Raw genomic sequence first — 19972 nt, forward strand, 5'->3', positions numbered from 1 at the left:
GAACACACCAGGCAAACAGAGTTGTCCTCTAAAACTGGCAGGCTCAGGTTAGGGGGATGTTATGAAAGACTAAATCTGGGAACCTGACAGGGAAAAGAAGGCAATAAAAAGAGGAGTTTTTGGTGTTTTTAAACTGTTTAAAAAACTGTAGCTGACTTTAAAAGAAATAATCAGTCGTTGGGTCACTGTTGTGCCTCACTGCCAATAAACTGTATGAACCACCTTTTTCTGTCCTCTGCAGAGCCTGAGGTTTTTGCACACACCCTCCGCCTGCAGCTGAGGAAAAGCATGTAGTCTGCAATTATTCTGAAATTACACCCAAGACGGTCTTGCAGAAGCTTTAAAAAAGTGGGTGCAGGACATTTTATTTGTTTAGTCTTTTGATGTGTGAAAATCAGAATGTGTGTGGAACAAGAAAAAGAAGGTCTGTAAACTGCAATAAAAGGGACATAAAAGTTGTGCTACATGCAGGGATAGTGGTAGATTTGACTGAAAAGAAAAAGTGTCTGCATCAAGTTCAGTGCAAGCTGACTCTTACGCATGCACACAATCAAACTCATACATTAGCAGTCCCTCGCGGTTAAGTAACTGGACATTACTCATTGGCTGGTCAGCCTGTAATAGAGTGATGATAGCTGTTTGTCAGTCCATGTGATAACAGACTTTTTTTTCCCCCTTCTATTCATAGCAAATAATGAACATAATCGTACACAGCATATAATCACATCAGATGCAGCCTTGGCAACACCAGTGTGATGCAAAACAGTGAGTGAGTTCACTTCAGAGAAAGCTGGGCCACAATTCACCAAGGAACAGAATGACAATGACACTTTTTGAAACCCATCTTCAGTGGTGTGTTTTGTTTAGAATTGCATGTTCTAAGTGGAGTTGTTCCAATACTGTTACCACTAAATGAAATGCAGCGGGTAATCACAAGTTTGCCTGTCAATTTATCGATTTAGTAACATCATTTATCAGTGCCCCAAATATGTACTTTTCTCACACTGAGACTTAAACGCTCAAGCAGAGAGAATCACTCCCATGATTCCCCGCCAGCCTCATCAACATGTTTTGTTATTGTTTTGATTGAGAGCCCTCTTGTGGCGGAATTTACATACTGTGCATTTGATACAATCAGATCCATACTGGGTCAGCGGTAAAAAAATGCAATAACATGTATGTTATGGTCATTATTAAGCCTCAGTACAAGGCATCTGAATGGATACAAGGTAAGATAAAAAATATTGGAACAACTCTCATTGACGTTGGACTGTTGGGCACATGGATAGGGGCCAAGTAACTGGAGGTATCAGACAAAAATGATTGCTCTTTCTTACTCATGATAACACTTCATCCAACAAAAAAAAAAAAAAATCTTGTGAGTGAAAAAAGTAAAGACGCGCTGAACACAGGGAAAATATCCAATCCTCTTGATTCACAATGAGACTCAAGCTTGGACGGAAGTACACATCAATCTGAATATTAAGCATTGTACATCTGCCAAAAACAAATATCCTGCAGAGCACACGATACATTCCACTCAGTGTTGTTCAGTCAGAGTGTCGGTGGTGAGGGTTTGCAGGTTTTACCTTGTGGATAATGAGCTCATGGGTGCCATCTGGCAGAGTCCTGCCATCTTCCTGCATCAGAGGCACAAAGGAGTAGCCAAACAGTTTCTTCTCTCCCTTGTCTTTAGCTGTCAAACAACAACACATGGACATGACATTGAATCCAAAATACACCAGCACAGACTGCAGAGACAATAACCAAAACAATGGCTCATATTATGAAACTGGTTATGCAATGCTAATGAATAAGAACAAGTGGATCTGATGCTCTGACTTGAGCACATGTATTAAACTTGGAGAAGAAAAAAAGTACCACAGTACATTCTGGAGAGAGCATTAAGTCATTTCTAACCTTAAAGTGGTATCTTTGACCCATGACACCACACCCAGTGTCACTGCTGGGTGTGGTTCGAATCTGTTGCACTTTTAACCACACACCCCAATGATTTCAGAGTCTACAGAACACACCCTTAAGTACCCTAACACACAACTTCAACCCACGAGCAAAGAGCAAGAGTTATAGTTACTCTTTGAGCGTGCCGGATTATCGACGCTGCTGTGTTTCCCAGAAGCATTTCCAAAAGCATCATTTGCATTATGAACACATGTAGTGTGATTTATATTCTGCATCAGCAAATAAAGTGCTAATGTGTGCGCAGCGGGAGGTAACAAGAGTAGTGCTGTTATTTTCCTTTCAGCGCAACACCAAGTGATTCATTTTGGGCAGCATCGACCAGTCTTCTGTGAGTGTGTGTGTGTGTGTGTGTGTGTGTGTGTGTGTGTGTGTGTGTGTGTGTGTGTGTGTTGTGTGTCTCCCGGGAGAAGCACAAGTTGAACAGAATTAAACCCAGAAAAATGGTAGAGCACCTTGACCAGTTTGTAGCTTTGCTGTGATTTTGTTTTTACACCAGAGAACCTATACAAGACTCAAGAATATTCACTTTTGCTTTTTGACATTTCTGGGTGTTGTTTTTTTTTTTTTTTTTTTTTTTTTCAGTTTTCCTGATCTATGACCCGTCACAGTCTTGAGAACACGGAGATTTAGAGAGATTAAGCTGCACTTTAAATTCAGACTCAGCTATGCTTGGCATATCAGACAGAGGTTGATGTATGATATATCTTGAAATCATTTGACCATATACTCTTATGTAGAAAACTTAAACATGTTTGGGGCTTTCATGGAACTCAGATTTTAAAAGACTTTATTGATGCTGTCTAATGAGTGAAAAACAATAACCAGCTGCTCCTTACAGCAACAGGAGTTTCACCAATATTAAAGCAATTATGCTTCATTCAACAGTCATCTATAATAAAACAGTATTTTACACTGCTGACGCCAGCAGGCCTTCACACCGTTTCCTTTAGCACCATTTAGGAACACAAGACTCCCCAAAAACAAATTAACAATTACTGCTGCTGCTGCATAATGACTGCAAAAAAAAAAAAAGATTGCATTTAAAAGCATCTTCAATATTTTCTGGTAGCACCTGAGTGAAATGAGAGCTTCTTGCTAATCATATTTTTTTCCAAGCAGGTTGACTCCGAGCTCTAATAGCCTGTGTTATATGGTCTCCTCAGTCTGGTGTCACCACGGGATTAAATTGGGCTCTTGATAGGCACCACTTGGGTAGCAATGCTAGCACTGCCAGCAGTAATAAGGCAGCTATATCTACTGCACACAGCCATGCAGCCTCTCAGCTTGGCTGGAAATGGCATAATAATATCAGTGTGTTATGAGAGAGGAGACTCAGTGTTCTCCCAGCAGCCCAGACAGAAAGGATGAGGATGGGAGTAATATTCTGGTCATAATTTCAGTTTTGTATCATTAGAAGGTGAGGAGCATAATGGAAATGCTTAAATAAGAGCAAACTTGTTCACTTGGACATTGTCAATTTTGGTTTGGCAGAAGCCTGAGGGCTTTAGGGGCTGGCAGATTCAAGCAGATGGGGAGTGAAGTGCTTGTTTTGGCTACACAACAACGCCTCTTTACCTTTAATTGCCCTGGGTAATCAACTGCAAATAAAGCATCACCTCAGGCGTTCCCAGCTGAACAGCAAACAGCCTGAAAGCTTTCCCAGAAATATAGAGGCTACCCCACTATCCCGTTCCCACTTACTGGAGCAGTGTCTGAACTCAAAACGGACGTGAGAACCCCGGAACATGTCCACAGGGATGGGCAGCTTGATCTGCTCCGCCCAGCGGGGGCTGTTGTTGTGGTACAGAACCAAGGAGTGGTACTCATCTGCTCCTGGTTCACCAGAGCCGGCCGCCACATGACTCTGTGATGGCAGAAAAAAAGAAGGCTGAATTTAAGTGGAAGAAAAGAAAGTAGGCAGGAAACAAGAGGTGAGACTCAGGGATGATGGTAAAAGTAAAATTGAAAGGAGGACTTAATGACTCCTAATCATGGAAGATTAGGAATATATGAAAAACTGTTACACAAATGCCAAAATATTGACAATGGCATTATTTGCATTTGTGTTTTAATGTGTGTCAGAGGGCCGTGTGCGATGCGGTGGCAGTAGCAGTGGCAGCAGGGTTATATTCAAGTCTATTTTCCGTCCAAGGCCAAGTCAGTGCAGGAAACCACAGACACAGACTGTCACAGCGCTGCACCAGAAATGGGCAGCACACTGGAGAGACACTTAGCTCTCATCTAGGTCAGCAATATTTAAATGAAGGGTTTAGCTCCAAAATAAGACACCCACTTTAAGAAAAAAGAAAACAAGTTAACTAAGGACTTAAATGCTTTGTTTATTACCCTCAAAGAAATGTTCAGAGCCAAATTGCTTAATTTTGTCTTGGACATGTATGGGTCTTACTAATATGAGACTTAACATCTTCGGCATACAGTTTTAAATAAGATTTTAAAAAAAGGCCTTTTTACCTTGAGGATCTGTCCATCAATATCCAGCACATAGACAGTGATCTCTACATTCCTGGCGACGCTCTTTCCTCCCTTCTCAAACTCGCCTTTTTCCAGCGTGACATAAAGGTCATTCCTCATCTCTCCTGCAGGAACAGGAAGGTCAAAGAGGCAACAAGGCATTGATTAGGCATATCAGAGAACATTACTAATGATCTCCCTGCTGCTTTTTGACAATTGTTTGTGTAATGCTTTATGACAGGGGTGGACAGCATTTATATCAATACATTTAAAGTCCCCATGAAGTGAAAAACACTTTTCTTTCTCGGTTTCAATCCAGAGTTCCTGTGTTAAAGTTCATTTATCTGCAACAAATATTTCAATGAAGCATCGTCTTGAGCATTTTTTAGATTAATAAAAAAAAGAAAATCTCATTCTGTAACGATTCAAATGTCTGATGACTCGTCCTGCACTCGGGGCGTTCAATAATTTACCCATCAATTAAAAAGCTTTGTTGAAGCGAATGATCTAATCAAATTCATCCCAATGTTATCCCACCTTCTATCTTGTTATTGGTTCTATCCTGTTTCAGTGTAAATACGACAGTAAAATACTCTCAAAGTTTTGTTTCATGGGGACTTTAGCAATATACCTCCTGCTAATCTCAAGACTTGTTTTCAGATCAGCTGGGGAGCTAAAATCTTTTTTTTCTCAAATTAAAAGTGTAATAAAGAAAAAAAGTTGCAAAGGCATCAAATTCACATACCTTTGTCTGTGGAATAAAACATCAGTATCTTGCGTCTAAACAATTCATTTTTGCACTTTAGCACTCTTGCTCAGTAATAAAGCCATATTCTCTCAAAGCTTGTTCTGCAATCTGTATAAACACACAACAGGAAGTAATATTCTACATCTACCCTTTTTGTTATAATTGCACCTGCATGCACAATGACTGGGCCAGGCGCACTTTTAATGTCCTTCTGTAAGGGAAGTCAAAGTGTTGCAAAGCGCTCTGAGTGAGAACGAGCGTAGGCCTGTTTCCTCTGCAGCCAGGCTGTGGTCAGACACATTGTAAAATCGTTTCCCTATATAACCTCTGCGACTGTGTGTGTTAGAGCGTGTGTGCTTATCATATCTCTATCTCTAGGGTCAACATTGATTTTCTGCTCTTAACAACAGTAACCATAGCAACTCGGGGTATTCTAAATCAACTCGTACTGTACCCGCATATACACACAAAGAGTGCAGGAAGGGAGACACATACACACACACACACACACATACACACATGGGGGCAGTTTCTTAATGCACAATAGGAAAAAAGGAAGTGGAAAGGGCGGGGCTAGAGCAGCTCAAGAGGGAAAATGAGGAGAAAGACAAAGTCGGATACCAAATCCAGAAAAGAGAATACAAAAATGGGGGAGAGACCGTTTCCACAGCCCAAGGGCAGACTTGCACAGAAAAGGGTGAGAGCGCTCAGTGTTACGGCTTTATAGTCAGACAAAGACAAAGAATGAGACAGTGAACATAAATCTGTGTTAGTGAGGCGCTGGGGGACCCAGAGTCTGTGATTATCCGTGTGACCAGACAAGCACACCTCACTCCTTTTAAAGAACTGCTCTTCTGTGGAGAAAAAAGCAGTCCCTCAACGTCCAGCTCTCATGAATGAATGAACAGACAAAGAGTGAGAAAATACGGACTCTGCCTTCTACTGCTGGACTTTTTCCACAATACATGTAGATATAAGTGCACCCTTGTTTAATCTTACATGTAAGTGGTTGTACATTTGTAACCATGGCAACAAGACCCCATCCAGGTTAGCCTGAGGGTCTCTGCAGGGGTCTGTGTCATTAAGAAAGGAGGCTTTCTCAGTGAGGCCTTTCTACCTGAGACAACCTGAATATTTCATCTCTCTGAGAGCACCCTTAGGTGGAATTCAAATATCACTGTCACGCAATAGGTAGGGATGTCAATTGTTACCTAGGCAACTACAGGTGATGCAAGGGGGGGGTGGGGGGGGGGGGGGGGGGGGGGGGGGGGGGGGGGGGGGGGGGGGGGGGGGGGGGGGGGGGGGGGGGGGGGGGGGGGGGGGGGGGTCAGTGTGCATTAAAAAACTCTAGATAGACAATTAAAGATTTTATTGAATCAAGAGGTATGGTTGACAATTTCAACAACAGTATAAGGAATAAAACATTGATTTCTAAACAGAAATCAATGTTTTATTACTGTTACTGACCTCACCTGACTTCACTGAATTGTTTTTATCCATGTTCAATCTTCATCTTACATTTTCATACAGCAGAAGTTAAAGATAAAAGTAAATATTGCATCAATCTTGGATTTAAAAAAGGTCGCTAGAAAGCAAGCTGACCTCTTAAGAGTGCAGACATAAAAATACTAATCCAACATGGGACCTAAAGAGAAGTTACTTATGTTGAAACACACACGGTCAGCTGACATCCATAGTGATCTCAAATCTCATGATGAGTGTAGTTCTTAAACATGCTAGAAGGCCCTAAAAGCTACAAATAACTTGGTACCATGTTGCTTCTGCAAGTGAGCTTTTGAATGGTCCTACCTGGCATGATGATATCAGAGAAGCCCAGTTTCCTGGTGATGGACACACCCCGAGTGAAGAGGACCATGTATTCCCGTCTCAGCTGCTCTATGTCCCCGTGAAGTAGCTGGAGAGCAACCGCAAGACCTTGAAAAAAATGAAAACAACCTTCCTGAGTGATCATATGTTACAACCAAGACGTGGCCTTGGTTTTTTCTACAGTATATCAAAGTCAAAATATTCCCTACACTATAAACAATCTGGTATAGATGAGCACAGTTTCATAAGGGCATATTTTCAGGTTTATTAGAGCCGCATGGACTTTCAAACTCGACAAATAAAATTATATCGCCGCACTTATTTGTATGGAAAGCAAGTTGACGCCCACAGATACATAAAAAACAAATGCAAACAGCTTGTGAGTCATCCACAGCACTTTAAAAAAAAGGAGGATATATATCCTTCATAAAGGCTGTCATATCAAATCAATAATCTTATGCAATAACTTCAAATGTCAGCATGGATAAATTAAAGCACATATTTATTAATAGAGCTGAAATGCATCGCCTTGCGTTAGTTCCTGTTCATGCTTCTGTGGAGGAGAAGCAAAAACAGAAACAACCAAACAGCAAGGGAGTGAGTACTGTAAGAGAAAAGACGATGATGATTGTTATTATGGTGGATGTTTTCTGGAAGGTTGGGAGGCGTTGGTGAACCGGTTCATTAACTCAGAGAGGTTTCAGTCAATGCAAGTCAACAAAAGCGACGTGACTTGTTTGCAAACCTTCTCACAATATGCCAGAATATAATGCAATGCAAAGGAATACAGAAGAAGAAAAAAAGGCAGTGAGAAATAACAGATAGATTTTTCAGGTTCTCAGGCTTTGTGCAAAATTGTGTGTAAGACAGACACAAAGTAAAGCCTTTTTTTTTTGTAGTTTTTACGACTTATTATTTGATCTACCCAAAAATAACTGTTGTGGATCTTGCGCTGCAAAAAACGTCAGCTCTGAGGATAATGCTGTAGCTGCAAGTATAATGTGTTGTTTTTGCTTAAAAGTCTTCTTTAACAACTCTATTGTAAGGCTTTATATTACCAATATTTAAAATCAATTCAGCCACTATGCTTGAGTAAGTCATTTTACCACACAAATGAACATGAATTCATCTTGAGTCTAAAGCAAACACTACTGCTACTATGCTAAATTTAAGCTTACTTTAAGTAGGAGATTTAGCTGGAGGAGCTGTTCTTAATCTAGCAATAAATAAAGCTGCAGCACAAAATAACGTACCAAGATTTCAGCTTATTAAGGCACATATAATTATATTATTTACAACAGTATATTCTGTTCAGCTTAGATTTGCCCAGGCTACTTAGCAATGTAGCTTCAGTTTTTTAATTAGCTGCTTCTCTGCAACAGAAAGCTGACTCAACATGCACAGGAATGCATATCAAACCAGAGTAATTGCTACAACAAGCTGACTAACACTTCAATGCTAAGTGTACCCTCCTAAAACTGAGGCCTATCTGGAAGTTTTTTTAAACTTTCTAAAGCAATATATGATGAAGCTAAATCTTATAGGACTATGGGGTAAAAAAAAAAAGTACTAAGATGTCAAGATGACAATATATCAAAGCATATTTTTCAATTATAGGTCACAGCCACATATAAAATGCTTGATACAACTGCCTCATTAAGCCATGTTAGATGGAAAACATAACCTACCAAGATTTAAATTCATCGAAGCACATCTTTTAACTGAAGGTAACAGCAGCCAGAAAATAAAAGTACCCTTAAGTAGTAGCTAGTTAAACTGATCATTAAACTGATCTGTCCAGTTAGCTGTTTCTCTTTAACAGAAATGTAACACTTCTTTAAATGTAACACTTCTCTGCTCTTCAACCGTGACACCTCCCACTCAAAGTCAAAGAAATATTTAAACAGTGGAAGGGTCTAAATAAGTCAAAGATAAAAACCCCACAGCGCATCAAAAGTTTGTTCATCCTGGCACAAAAACCTAACGGGAAATGAAAGGAGACTCCCATTGGGTTCACAGGGAGTTTTTTTTCTTACCCAGTCTAATGAACCTTCCCCCTTAAAGTGGAGCCTTTGGTATTAAAAACACACATAACCGAACGCACACACAGACATGGACAGGCTCTAAAAGCTACTTCAGGGCTACGATTACACGAGCCAACTTCATTACTATTCCGCCTGATAGATGTAGCTGACGCTGAAAAACACACCCTCGACCTCTGCTGCCCTCAGCCCACCCAGCCAGCCTCTTCACAAACTCAACAAAACAGAGGAAAATAATAACTCAAAAATACAAAACAGTGGCGTTGTCGCAGCCTCTTCTGTCACTGCCTACGCTCGCATGGAGGTGGGAGCCAAATTATCTACCTGACCTGACTCATACAGAGCGAGGTTCTTATGAAATCACAGCCATGGACTACTGGGCAACATGTAAACAAAAATAACATTCGCCTCTCATCAGCTAGCTCTCTTGTCTTTCAAATTCGATTACCCACAAGGCCCCCCATGCCCCTCAAACACAAGAAAAATAAGGTAGTCATTAGTGTACATGTGAACTGTCTCCCCTCGTAGATTTTCTCTCTGCCTCTTTGTTTCCTGAACATGTTCTTTATACTTTAAGGGCAGAGTATTCATCTCTCCCCTGCTAATTGGCAGCTAATGAGAGACTTCTGGCTCACTGCCAGGCCTCTTTAAAAGCAAGACAACTTCAGATGCACACACTTGTACAAAAGATGGCATTGTGCAATGTACACATATACACACACACACAAATGCACATTACCTTATTTCACTCCACTGCACACTTGTTTTAATTGCTCTCCTGACACTAAGTGTAATAAATTGTGATCCTTAAATTATGCATGGTGTTCCATAACTCCTGCATGGACATTTTTACAGGGACCAGCCTGAGAGGAGACACTGACCTGTTTGCTAGAGATGAAATATCCTCTCCAGCTTGCACATTTTGGTGTCAATGCGAGACAAGTGTTATGTTCTCTGCACTGTTGCGCCGCTGCAGAATATTTGCCTTTTGGGGGGGGAAGTGACTTTTAGGACGTGGATGTACACAGTAAATTTGGCTGAAAGTGATGATGTGCAAAGCTGCTCTCAGCTTAAACTGAGCACGGAAGGTTTAAGGGAAATCCGACATTGTGAAACCGTTGATGTTTAGTTGAGTGTTTTGGTTGATATAAAACGTCTGATTCCAGATTGTGATACACTTGGACATAATGAGCAGGCTTTCACTAGTGTTATGAGTGTAAAGGCAGATGTGTGCGACATAATTAAAGAAAACAGAAGAAGTTTAAAAGAGCCAATAAGAGCCTTGAAAAGTGAAACTGTCAGAGCGAACACAATTATAATGAATTAATTTGACCCAGACAGAGACAAATGGTACCCATAACACAAAAATGAAACTCATTATCTTAGAAGTTGTAATTAAAACATTTTCACATTCATTCCATAGGATCAATGTCAAATTCAGTTAAGTTGTGGAAATGCAATTTTGGAACAAACTCCCTCCAATTATGCGTGCCAGAGTGTTGCGACAAAAGACCCTCAGCTCTCCTCTAATGCACTTTGAAAGAGAAAGCACTGAGGCGAATCAGGCGTTTCGGCTGGATCAATGTCTTTTAGCTGACAGCTACTCAATAGCTAACATCCAAGTGTTTGTGATAAACTGCAAACAGCAGCCAGGGAAGGGGAGAAGGTCTTTAGAATAATTCACTTACATCTGTTTATGATGTGTGTGCCAGCGTGGCCTGCTGGTTTGCATAATGCTGTGAAATGAGAGCCTGAAGCAAACACTTGTGCATGTTGCATAATTTTTTGAGAAAATACTGTCAGCAAAGACGACACCCGGCTTTCTGCAAGTAGCTTTTCAAACCAAACTGAGTAAGCCACATGTCTGCAAGGTCATCTGCAAACATCTTGGAAGAGTAACATGCACAATACTCTACTTTATCTGTATGTTTGATCTGTAATTCAATGTGATAACACTCGTGCAGCTTCTGATTACACAGCCTACAGATTAAGAAAGCTAGACATACAAACTGATTGAGATTTTTCTCCAGTGCAATATCAGATTAAAAAACAAAAAGGTGCTTGCGTAAGAAGTCCCATTCATTCCCCTTCAGTTTGATTTATCATGAATGAATTTAAAACGCTTCTTCTCCTTCTCAGCTAAGCCGTTCCAACCATGTTACGTCTCCATCCATTCACTCGCAGCGCCGCTCTATAGAAGTTCCGCTTGATGCTGCAGTTTTTTGATAAACCAATGGAGTAAAAAAGATGCTGCTCCGATAACGCACACTGTTCCAAAAAGGCTTTGTGTCATTCAGTTTAATTACTGCCTTATTTCACACTTATGCAAGACTATTCTTAGTAACTGAGTTGTAGCTTCTCCTGAAGTAATTACTGTTCTTCTGAGGGAAGGTGTGAGGGTGGAAGCTGAATCAGTAGATCAAACTCACAGATTTTTTTTAATTTTTTTAGAATCGACTTTCTTGTTTCTGCATTTGCGTGCAGAGTGATAGCTCTCAAACAATGAACAACCTTTTCCACTGAGCAGGCGTCCTACAAGAATACATAAGGTGATAGAAAATAAAGGTGTCGAAATCTGTTCGCACACAGAGTTACTATTTTCATTTTAGGAATAAAAGCCTGCAGGAATATTACATCATCATTGCACCTCCACTTTTATGTAAATCCGCTTTAAGACAAACTTCTGATGAATTCAGGGGTAAATGTTCAAACTCCAGTAAACAAAAAGCTGCAATTTAGCAAACACTGCTATATCTGGACTGTGCTCTATCACTTCACACTTTGCTCGCCCTTCAATAAAGATTATATTTTAAAGTCATAATCCCGAAGCTCATCCTGTGCCATCATTTTTGCAAAAAAAAAAAAAGTTAATATGATTCCTGTACTAGCTCGGACTATTGGATCATAATTCTTATAGCCACTGAATTGAAGTATTGCTCCCTTTGCAGAACAAACCTCTTTATATTTCACATTACACTTCTTAGAAGAACTGAATGTCCTGATTCCTCCTCGACCAAACTGGTTGCTATGGGAAACTGCTGACGCTGTTGTTCAGGATGATGCAAATGCAGCTATTTATATAGATATATATATATATATATATAAAAAAATCATCTGAACACATTTGCAACACCACGCTTCCTGCAGACCAGACCATGTGAAGACTGATGCGCTCCCCCTGAAGAGGAACTTCATTTCAACAAGATCACAACCTCAGACTGAACGGAAACTGACTCACATGGAACATGACTTATGATCTGAGCTGTTACGTTGGCCAAGACTGATCTGGCCCTGTGACACACCAAACCAAGATGCGTGCAAAGTGAGAAATAAAAATAAAGCGAGAGTGATTCTTACCTGTGTTGGAGCCTGACAGGTTGTATCTGGAATTAGCTTTTTTGATGAGGTTCTCGTGGATTTGGTGCCACTCACTCTCAGTGTTACACCTGAAACAGAAAGATGAGACAATACAGAAAATAGATATTTACTTTACTGTTTATCCATATCATAAAGTGCCCATATCTTTTTTAAGTCAATGTCCCCAGTGTGTAACCCATATATTCTGCTGTGTACTCTCCTACGCTAAGCTAACCCTACTGACATGATCAGGGTTGTTTTCCAGCTTGTTTTTTTTTTTTTTTAAGCTTCTTTAAGTAAAACAACATTTCTTTTTCAATAATCACGATTTAGGCTCAACTTGTTTATCATGTGGGATTTACTGGAGAAAACGACCCTGGTTGATGTTCTGTTGTTTTTAACTCTTAGCATTCCTTGCAAAGAGTTGCTTATCATGTTAGCACATTGTAACATTCACTGTACCACCTGTTGCATAAATCTAAGGTGCAGGAAAATAGTTACGGTTTCCTGCAACTCATGTCAATACCTGTTGTCGTCAAGTGAAAACAAGTTCTTAACTGTATTTTCCATGACGTCTTGTCCTGACCTAATTCTGAAGAATTTCTTTGCTAATCTGACTAATAGTCTCTCTTGTAACTGCAGGTATAGGGAAGGTGGTTGTATTTTTCTTCTACTGGTCAGTCAGTCTAATCCTACTATAATTTAGGTCAGAGCAGTGTGTCAACTGTGGCCTTTTTCTTTTCCTGAGAGCATTGTGTAGACCAGGCAGCACAACAAGGTCCTTTCACTGCCACTTTGTCTGAACACAACAGCAAACAGTGATTGTGTTGTTGTTGTTGTGTAAAAGCTTTAATGACATTGCTTTATAACTCACTAGTTAATACGATGGCCTGAATTAAACTGCTGTGGAGCTACATTAGAGGGAATTCTAGAGCTGTGTATCAAAAGACTTGTATTTGTTTTGCCAGAGTTTTAGCTTAGCTTATCATAAAGGAGCGGCACCAAAACTCCAACCTGTTGTTTTCTCGATTCAGTGTTTGTGACAAACAACACTTTCAAAGGTGCTGAAAGTGTTGTCACACAGTTTTTTTTTTTTTTTAGTCTTGGAAAAGCAAAGCGAAAAATCATCAACTTCAGCTTCAAGAATAGCGTGATTCGTGATTTGGAAGAAAGAACTTCAAACTGGTCATGAGCGGTGACTTACGCGTAAACCTTGAGCAGATGGTCATCCTTGGAGTCAGCAGTGAGGAGATCTGCGATGCTGACGACAGCACAGCCGAAAGGCCGCCTGTACTGTACGCTACACAGATTCTTCTTCTCTCCTGCTCCCATTCTCCCTGAACACACAAAAACACACACACACACACACACACACACAAACCACACACAGACGCTTTTCAGTCAAAACAGCCCTGCTACAAAAGCACAAGAGCTGTAAAAAGACATACAGACAAAAAAAAAAGAAGCAGCGTCGTAACTCCCACCTATTCTTATGATGTGAACAACAATGTAGACATCTTTTCGTAGATCACTGCTTCCCAAATCCTGACAGAAAAAAAAAAAAAACAGGAAAACACACTTGAGCTTCAGATTCAATCATTGTAAACAAGCTCCAGAGAGCTGACTCAGAGTTTACTTCTCAGAGTAATGGAACATGATAGAACATGACTTGCTTTAGAAACCGCGACAAATAACTCTTTGTAAACGCAAAAATCATGTTCACTACTCACCACAAATAGCGTGCATTGTCTTTCTGTCTTTTCCGGCGACTTGGGCAACCCGCTCTTATTCAGCTTTACAAAGAACCTTTCACTGTGACAGAGGAGAGACGGAGGGAGGGAACACACATGGAGTTGGATGAGGGTCAGAAGTGATGGCTGGGTGTCATCGCAAACACCTAAATCCAAGCGACTGCTAACAGGAACAGAATAAAGATTAGAAACGACGTCAAAAAAGTGTGAAGCGCTTCGCGGCGGACACTGGAGGAAACACTTGAAAGTTCAGACTTCAAACTGAAGCAGCCTGAAAGAGAATACGAGGCAGGAGCAAGACAAGCAGAGAGGGAGCAGACACAGAGGGATGGAGGGAGTGAAAAAGATATACAAAGCTTGAATTACTGAACCAAATCCCCAACAAGACAGACTGTCTGTAACATATCCGACAAGAACATCCTCATGTCGCTCCTCCACAGCTGAATCAAATATTCAGCGTGTTTTTGCACATTGTGTATTTCTTTCTGGCACGTTTTAAACACTTTAGTGGACTGTCAACAAAAGCAGTGACGGGTTAAAGGAGACATTGTATAACCTCAGTTTCATTTCTACTGAGATGCTTGTCATATATCTTCTGGTTGTGTCAGGGCCAGGCTGAGATTAGCAAGGTGAATGGTGTGTCAAAATGGTCAGTGTCGAAGGCAATGAGCTGTATGTTTATTCAGAATTTACAGAATGAAGAAATAGCATAAACAGCTGTTGGTGTGTACAAGGCTACATCTACTTTATGGACTCTTGACATCTCCTTGAAACTTGAAAGATGAAGAGAAGTACAGAGATAACAGACAAGAAGAACATACAAATGCACACCTACTGACCACATTCCTCTAAGATTCTCACAGAATGACGGTTCTATGGAGTGCAGTGATGGTTTGAGCTAAATGCTAACATCAGCAATTAGCGTGCAGATACTATTTCCATGCAGCTGATTTAACGGTTGTGTGTTAGCATGCTTAAACTTGCTATCAGAACTTATAACATGGGAATAGAGCCAAATAAAAGCCACGGGATCAACATACTAAATTAATACAGTAGTTGAGATATTTTACTTAAGAGACTGCAAAAGTCAACTTGCTAGTGGTACTAGAGGGAAAGTTGGGGGATCATAAAACCATTAGGATCCGTCCTCTTGGGATCATGAATGTCTGTACCCAATTTCATTCCGTTGTAATTTTTTTCTATGGTTGAGAAGTTTCAGTCTAGACAGAAGTGGAGGAGCAACTGACCCGCAGAGATTCTTCAGCATCCCTAGAGCTATGATGCCAGTGCAGCCGTAAATAAAACAATAGCCATACTGAGACTGTTGTTAAAGTATATAATCTGGCATCAAGTCTAAACAATGCTGAATCACTTTCCGGTACATATTCTACGGCGCAACTTTAACATCATAAGTTCAGGACGTTCACGGAGCAGACTGAACTGTCTGGAAAGAAGAACTCTGGCCTCAAATGCCCCACGCCCACTCTTTGTGAAGGCTGGGAAATTAAGCGCATGTCGGTCATCAAACAGAAAAAGGACAGACACAGCTCGCGCTTTCATTCTCTTTGTACTCTGCCCTCGCTCTGTAGCTCACGCGCACGCTCAAAGCGAGAGGCAGCGGATGCTTCCTGCTGGGCCCGTCTCATCCTGGCTGGCGAGCTGAGGGCTAATCCAGTTAGGTGACTTTCACAGTCCGCCGATAAGCAGAGCGAAAACCTTGTAATGCAGCGAGGCCTGACAATGAGCCAAGGCGCCGGCACCGATAGCCAGCGCCGATTCACACACAGGAGCAGAACATACCATACAGATCCTATAACTTGACTGCACGCTGCATACAGCTACAATGGATTAGTTTTCATACTAGTCTGGGCTATTACAGGCTGCTCTTAAGACCTCAAAAGTTGCCATGTCTGATGCAAAAAAGTGGCTGTTTCTTGTACTGTAATTCAGTGTTTTGTGTATGTAGGGCAGTGGGCGCGCATGTTTAAATTAATTAAGCTTCTGATTATTAATTATACAAATGCTTGTGATTGTTCATACATGTATTCCTTCAGTAAAGTTTTCCCTCTTATCATCCATATTGGAATTAACCATTTGAGTGCGGAAGTGATTTAGAGTTGGTTATTCCTCATTAGCCGCTCTCTGTAACTTTCCAGGCTATTCATCTGGCCATATGGAGACAGATTCCTATGCATTAGACATGAGACTAGCTCACGTTTTCCCTAACCCTCATTAGCGCCTTATTGTTGAAACCCCAAATGCCAATTAAGAGCCACTCCTGCGAAAGGCAAACACACACAAGTCCCTAACACACACTTCTCCCTTCCCACAGCTGCAGCGTGTTGATCACCAGCGCTAAGAGGAGCTGTGTCCCCCAATGGGACCTTATCTCCCTCTATCACCACCCACATTAACATAACATGAATGGCCCATTTCCTTTCCCTCTGGGCCCACAGTGCGCTGGCTATTCCCTCTCCTGATATCGATGATTGCATTAGGAGCCATGAGCTCGCCCAATGGGGGGGTGGAGGGGAGGACGGGATGGGAATAGTGCGCGACTGGTGAGTAAAACAGTGGGTAAATTAACTGCCACTGTTGCCTCCGAAAAACCAAGCCAAGTATCTGAAATCTAACCAAGAGGCGAGAGTGGAAAGAGACGCAAAAGACTCCAGAACAGCAGCGAAGCAGTGTTCAGCCTTTAAAAGAGAAACACATAAAAAAAAAAAATTAAAAAAACATGAACACAAATGTCAAGAAACCCTGGGTGACTGCGTTAGAGCTTAGCAGAGGTTATGCTTATGAAAAATAGTGAAGTGTGAATTCGTATTGATGATAAAGTGGGAGTAAATGGGTGAGTGTAACCTGGAATAGCACCAAACATTATAAAGCAGAAAGAGCAACATTGTGAGTGCGGTTCAGTGCGCTGCGGTGTTTGTGTGTCCTGCTAAAGAGCCAGACAATGAGCCTGTATCGAACACAAAGAGGCTGCCATGATGCACTGGGGCTGCTGGTGTTGGCATGGTACAGAGACAACGTGTCGGACCCCCATCTGGTCTCTTACAGACACACAAAAACACACATATATACACACACACACACACAGACAGCTCAGAGGAAAGCATCTTAATGGCTCAATGCCAGGCAACTTGTGTTAAATTTCTGTATCTGTGTGTGTGTGTGTGTGTGTGTGTGTGTGTGTGCGCGTGTGTGTGTGTGTATGTGTGACCAGACAGTGGGAGATAATGTTGGCAGGTTGCCATGGTGAGATTTTCCTCGAAGACAGAACCTCTTGACACAATGGTGAAGCCCTCTCACTGCCTTTATCCCCCCCAAACTGTAATTAACTGATTAAGGGAACAGGCTAAGCAGAGGAAAATAGAGCGTTGTGTCTGTGTCTTATATTCAGTTCTGTCTTGTATGTTGACTTTCTGAACTATAGTTTGGTATTTGTCTTATTTACAATATAAATGGGAGATGTTTGAGCTGAACAACTAACGCTAACTTCCTTCTGGTACAGAGAACGAGCTGTACATCTACTTCAAATGCATGACAAAAACTCCCAGAGTCTAACTACTCCTACCTTGCTAAAGCAGGAGTAAATAAGAAGAAGGTGCAATGAAAAGGGTAGTGCATCGAGTGGAACTTAATATGATACCACACCAAGCTAATTACCCACTTCAAGACAAAGAGTGTGTTGGGAATAGTTGCACATAGCTACCTCCATTATTTCTAACCCTTACGTTTAGTACTTGCATTGAAGAGATAAAAGGAAAAGGTAAATTGTGTCAATTTTCGCCGCCCCTAAGGACAAAGCGGATTGCCTTGTTGCTGATTTGTTTTTCTCCCCGTACATGCATTGTACAGTGTTTTCTGATAAATAACAACATCCTGCTTTCTTTCAACAGTCAGATGAATCGCTGATTTTTCAGTATTTATAAGGCTGTTTCTTCAGGGTGCTTTAAATCGTCTCCTATGACACCTACATCCACGTGCAGGTTACAGGCATTCAAAAGAACAATATAGAAATAGTCAATCTTGTCAGTGATGATCTTGCTTACTTTTGTAGGTAATGCAGAGTCATTAATGTCATTTTCAGTCGGTTCAACAACTACTTAAAGACTCCTCACAGGGGCTTTAAAGCTGAAAAGGGATTTCTATTCATGATTTTGAGAGACAACAAAAAAGATAATTGGTGGTGTCTTCGTGTCGGCTTGGTCTGATTGTGATTATTTTCCCCGTTACGATGGCTGTCGCGGTCCGTCATTTTGATCTCTTACCTGGTGCTTTGCATTGTGGGAAACAGTACTCAAGGAAGACTGGTCTGATGCGTTCTGTTAATATTTTGGGGTAGTTTTGGCATTCTGCAGATTTCGTGTTTGTTTGCGTACTGCATACTACATAATGCATTTCAGCCAAATCTGTATGTACAACTAGTATAGTAAGCGACTTTGAAAAAAGCTGAGGTCTAATCGTGCTCTCAATCACGAACACATATGTGGATGTAGAGGCTTAAAGCGCCTTCCAAACACTGATACAATATGTTTCTGTACTTGTGTGCACATATGTACTGTAGGTCTTACTTAAACACAAAGTTTAAGAAAGAATGTGTTCTTTTTAAATACACTGGTGGAAGAAACCACCTGGATTCTACAGCTAAGGGTTTAAAGAAACTGGGACCAAGTTCGCACAACAGTTTGATTTTGTGCTGGCAATGTGATGATTAATGAACCGGATTTTCAGTTGCAGCAGAAGTGGAGTCACTGCTTGCTGAAACAAAATAAGTCCCATCAATGTCGCCCTTGTTCCTCTGATGTGACCCTGTGGGGCGGGGAGAAGCGTCGAAACGCAAGCGTGACTTATCAAAAGAAGTTTGCAGCGCTCATGTCTCAACCCACACGTTTTTTCCTTGCCTGACGAATCCACTTTGTTTGTGACATGAAATGGAATTTCTTCGCTTTGAACTATGAAACCGGGGAATTTAAACACAGACTTGTTTTTTTTGGTCGACACCACATCAGGAGAATGTGGGTGCCTCTCTGTTAGTGTGTGTGTGTCACGTGCAGACTCTCAGGGGAGAATGTGGACAGCATGGGCATTTTAATATGAGGAAAAAGAAAAAAAAAGCATGGCCTTGCCCATTTTTATATACCCACTTGATCTCTAACGACTTCCTTCGTTTAATTAATCACCACAAATATAATTAGAGGAGGCTTCCAGAGATCAGAAGGGGAGCCAGTCAAAATGTCACCTTGCAAACACCCTTCCACCTCCCACACATTGCTTTGGACTATGCACCCAAAATGAATCTAAAGGGAGGAAAACACCTTTACCCACCTCATTACATGTCACAGTGATGAAACCGTACAACTTAAGTATAATTATTAAGCTATGATGTAATGAGTTTAAAACGTGTGCATTTTCCATGGTTAGTTTTTTTTTCAATTATGATGAGTATTTTCTCTACAATGTCTACCTGAGTGGCCGGTTCTCTCGTCCGTCGTAGATGTGGAAGAAGACTTCTAGCTCCTCCCCAAGATTGGCGCTCATAAGACTCTTCATGTGTACGAACAAGTGATGGGTGCTAGCGGGTGCTGGGGTCTCCTTCTTGCGATGCCGATGTTCCATCTGCAGAGGAGAGGACAACACAGTGTTAGTGTGCATTGATTTCCCAATGGTATCTTTCTCCTTATATTATACTTAATCTCTGCACAGAAGTTTCAAAACGTAATACAAAAAAATATATAACATGGTGTACTGCACTGTTCTGATTGAGGATTTACAGTATGGGTTCA

The 19972-nt window shown here is 41.1% G+C and overlaps 1 protein-coding gene across 9 annotated transcripts in view; it reads right to left on the reverse strand.

The window, feature by feature from the left end:
- dock4b (dedicator of cytokinesis 4b) overlaps window positions 1–19972 on the reverse strand; it is a 112268-nt gene that overhangs the window by 45972 nt on the left and 46324 nt on the right. For all 9 annotated transcript variants that reach the window (XM_020639547.3, XM_020639550.3, XM_020639548.3 and 6 more), the window contains exons 8-16: window positions 19654–19805; window positions 14160–14241; window positions 13914–13974; window positions 13634–13766; window positions 12430–12518; window positions 7013–7138; window positions 4456–4580; window positions 3685–3847; window positions 1590–1696 (exon numbers count right to left, since the gene is read on the reverse strand). In XM_020639547.3, the coding sequence (XP_020495203.1) occupies window positions 1590–1696; window positions 3685–3847; window positions 4456–4580; window positions 7013–7138; window positions 12430–12518; window positions 13634–13766; window positions 13914–13974; window positions 14160–14241; window positions 19654–19805 (1038 nt within the window). The remainder of the gene's footprint in view (window positions 1–1589; window positions 1697–3684; window positions 3848–4455; window positions 4581–7012; window positions 7139–12429; window positions 12519–13633; window positions 13767–13913; window positions 13975–14159; window positions 14242–19653; window positions 19806–19972) is intronic.

The sequence above is a fragment of the Labrus bergylta genome, chromosome 23, assembly GCF_963930695.1.
Source record: "Labrus bergylta chromosome 23, fLabBer1.1, whole genome shotgun sequence".
NCBI lineage: Eukaryota > Metazoa > Chordata > Actinopteri > Labriformes > Labridae > Labrus > Labrus bergylta.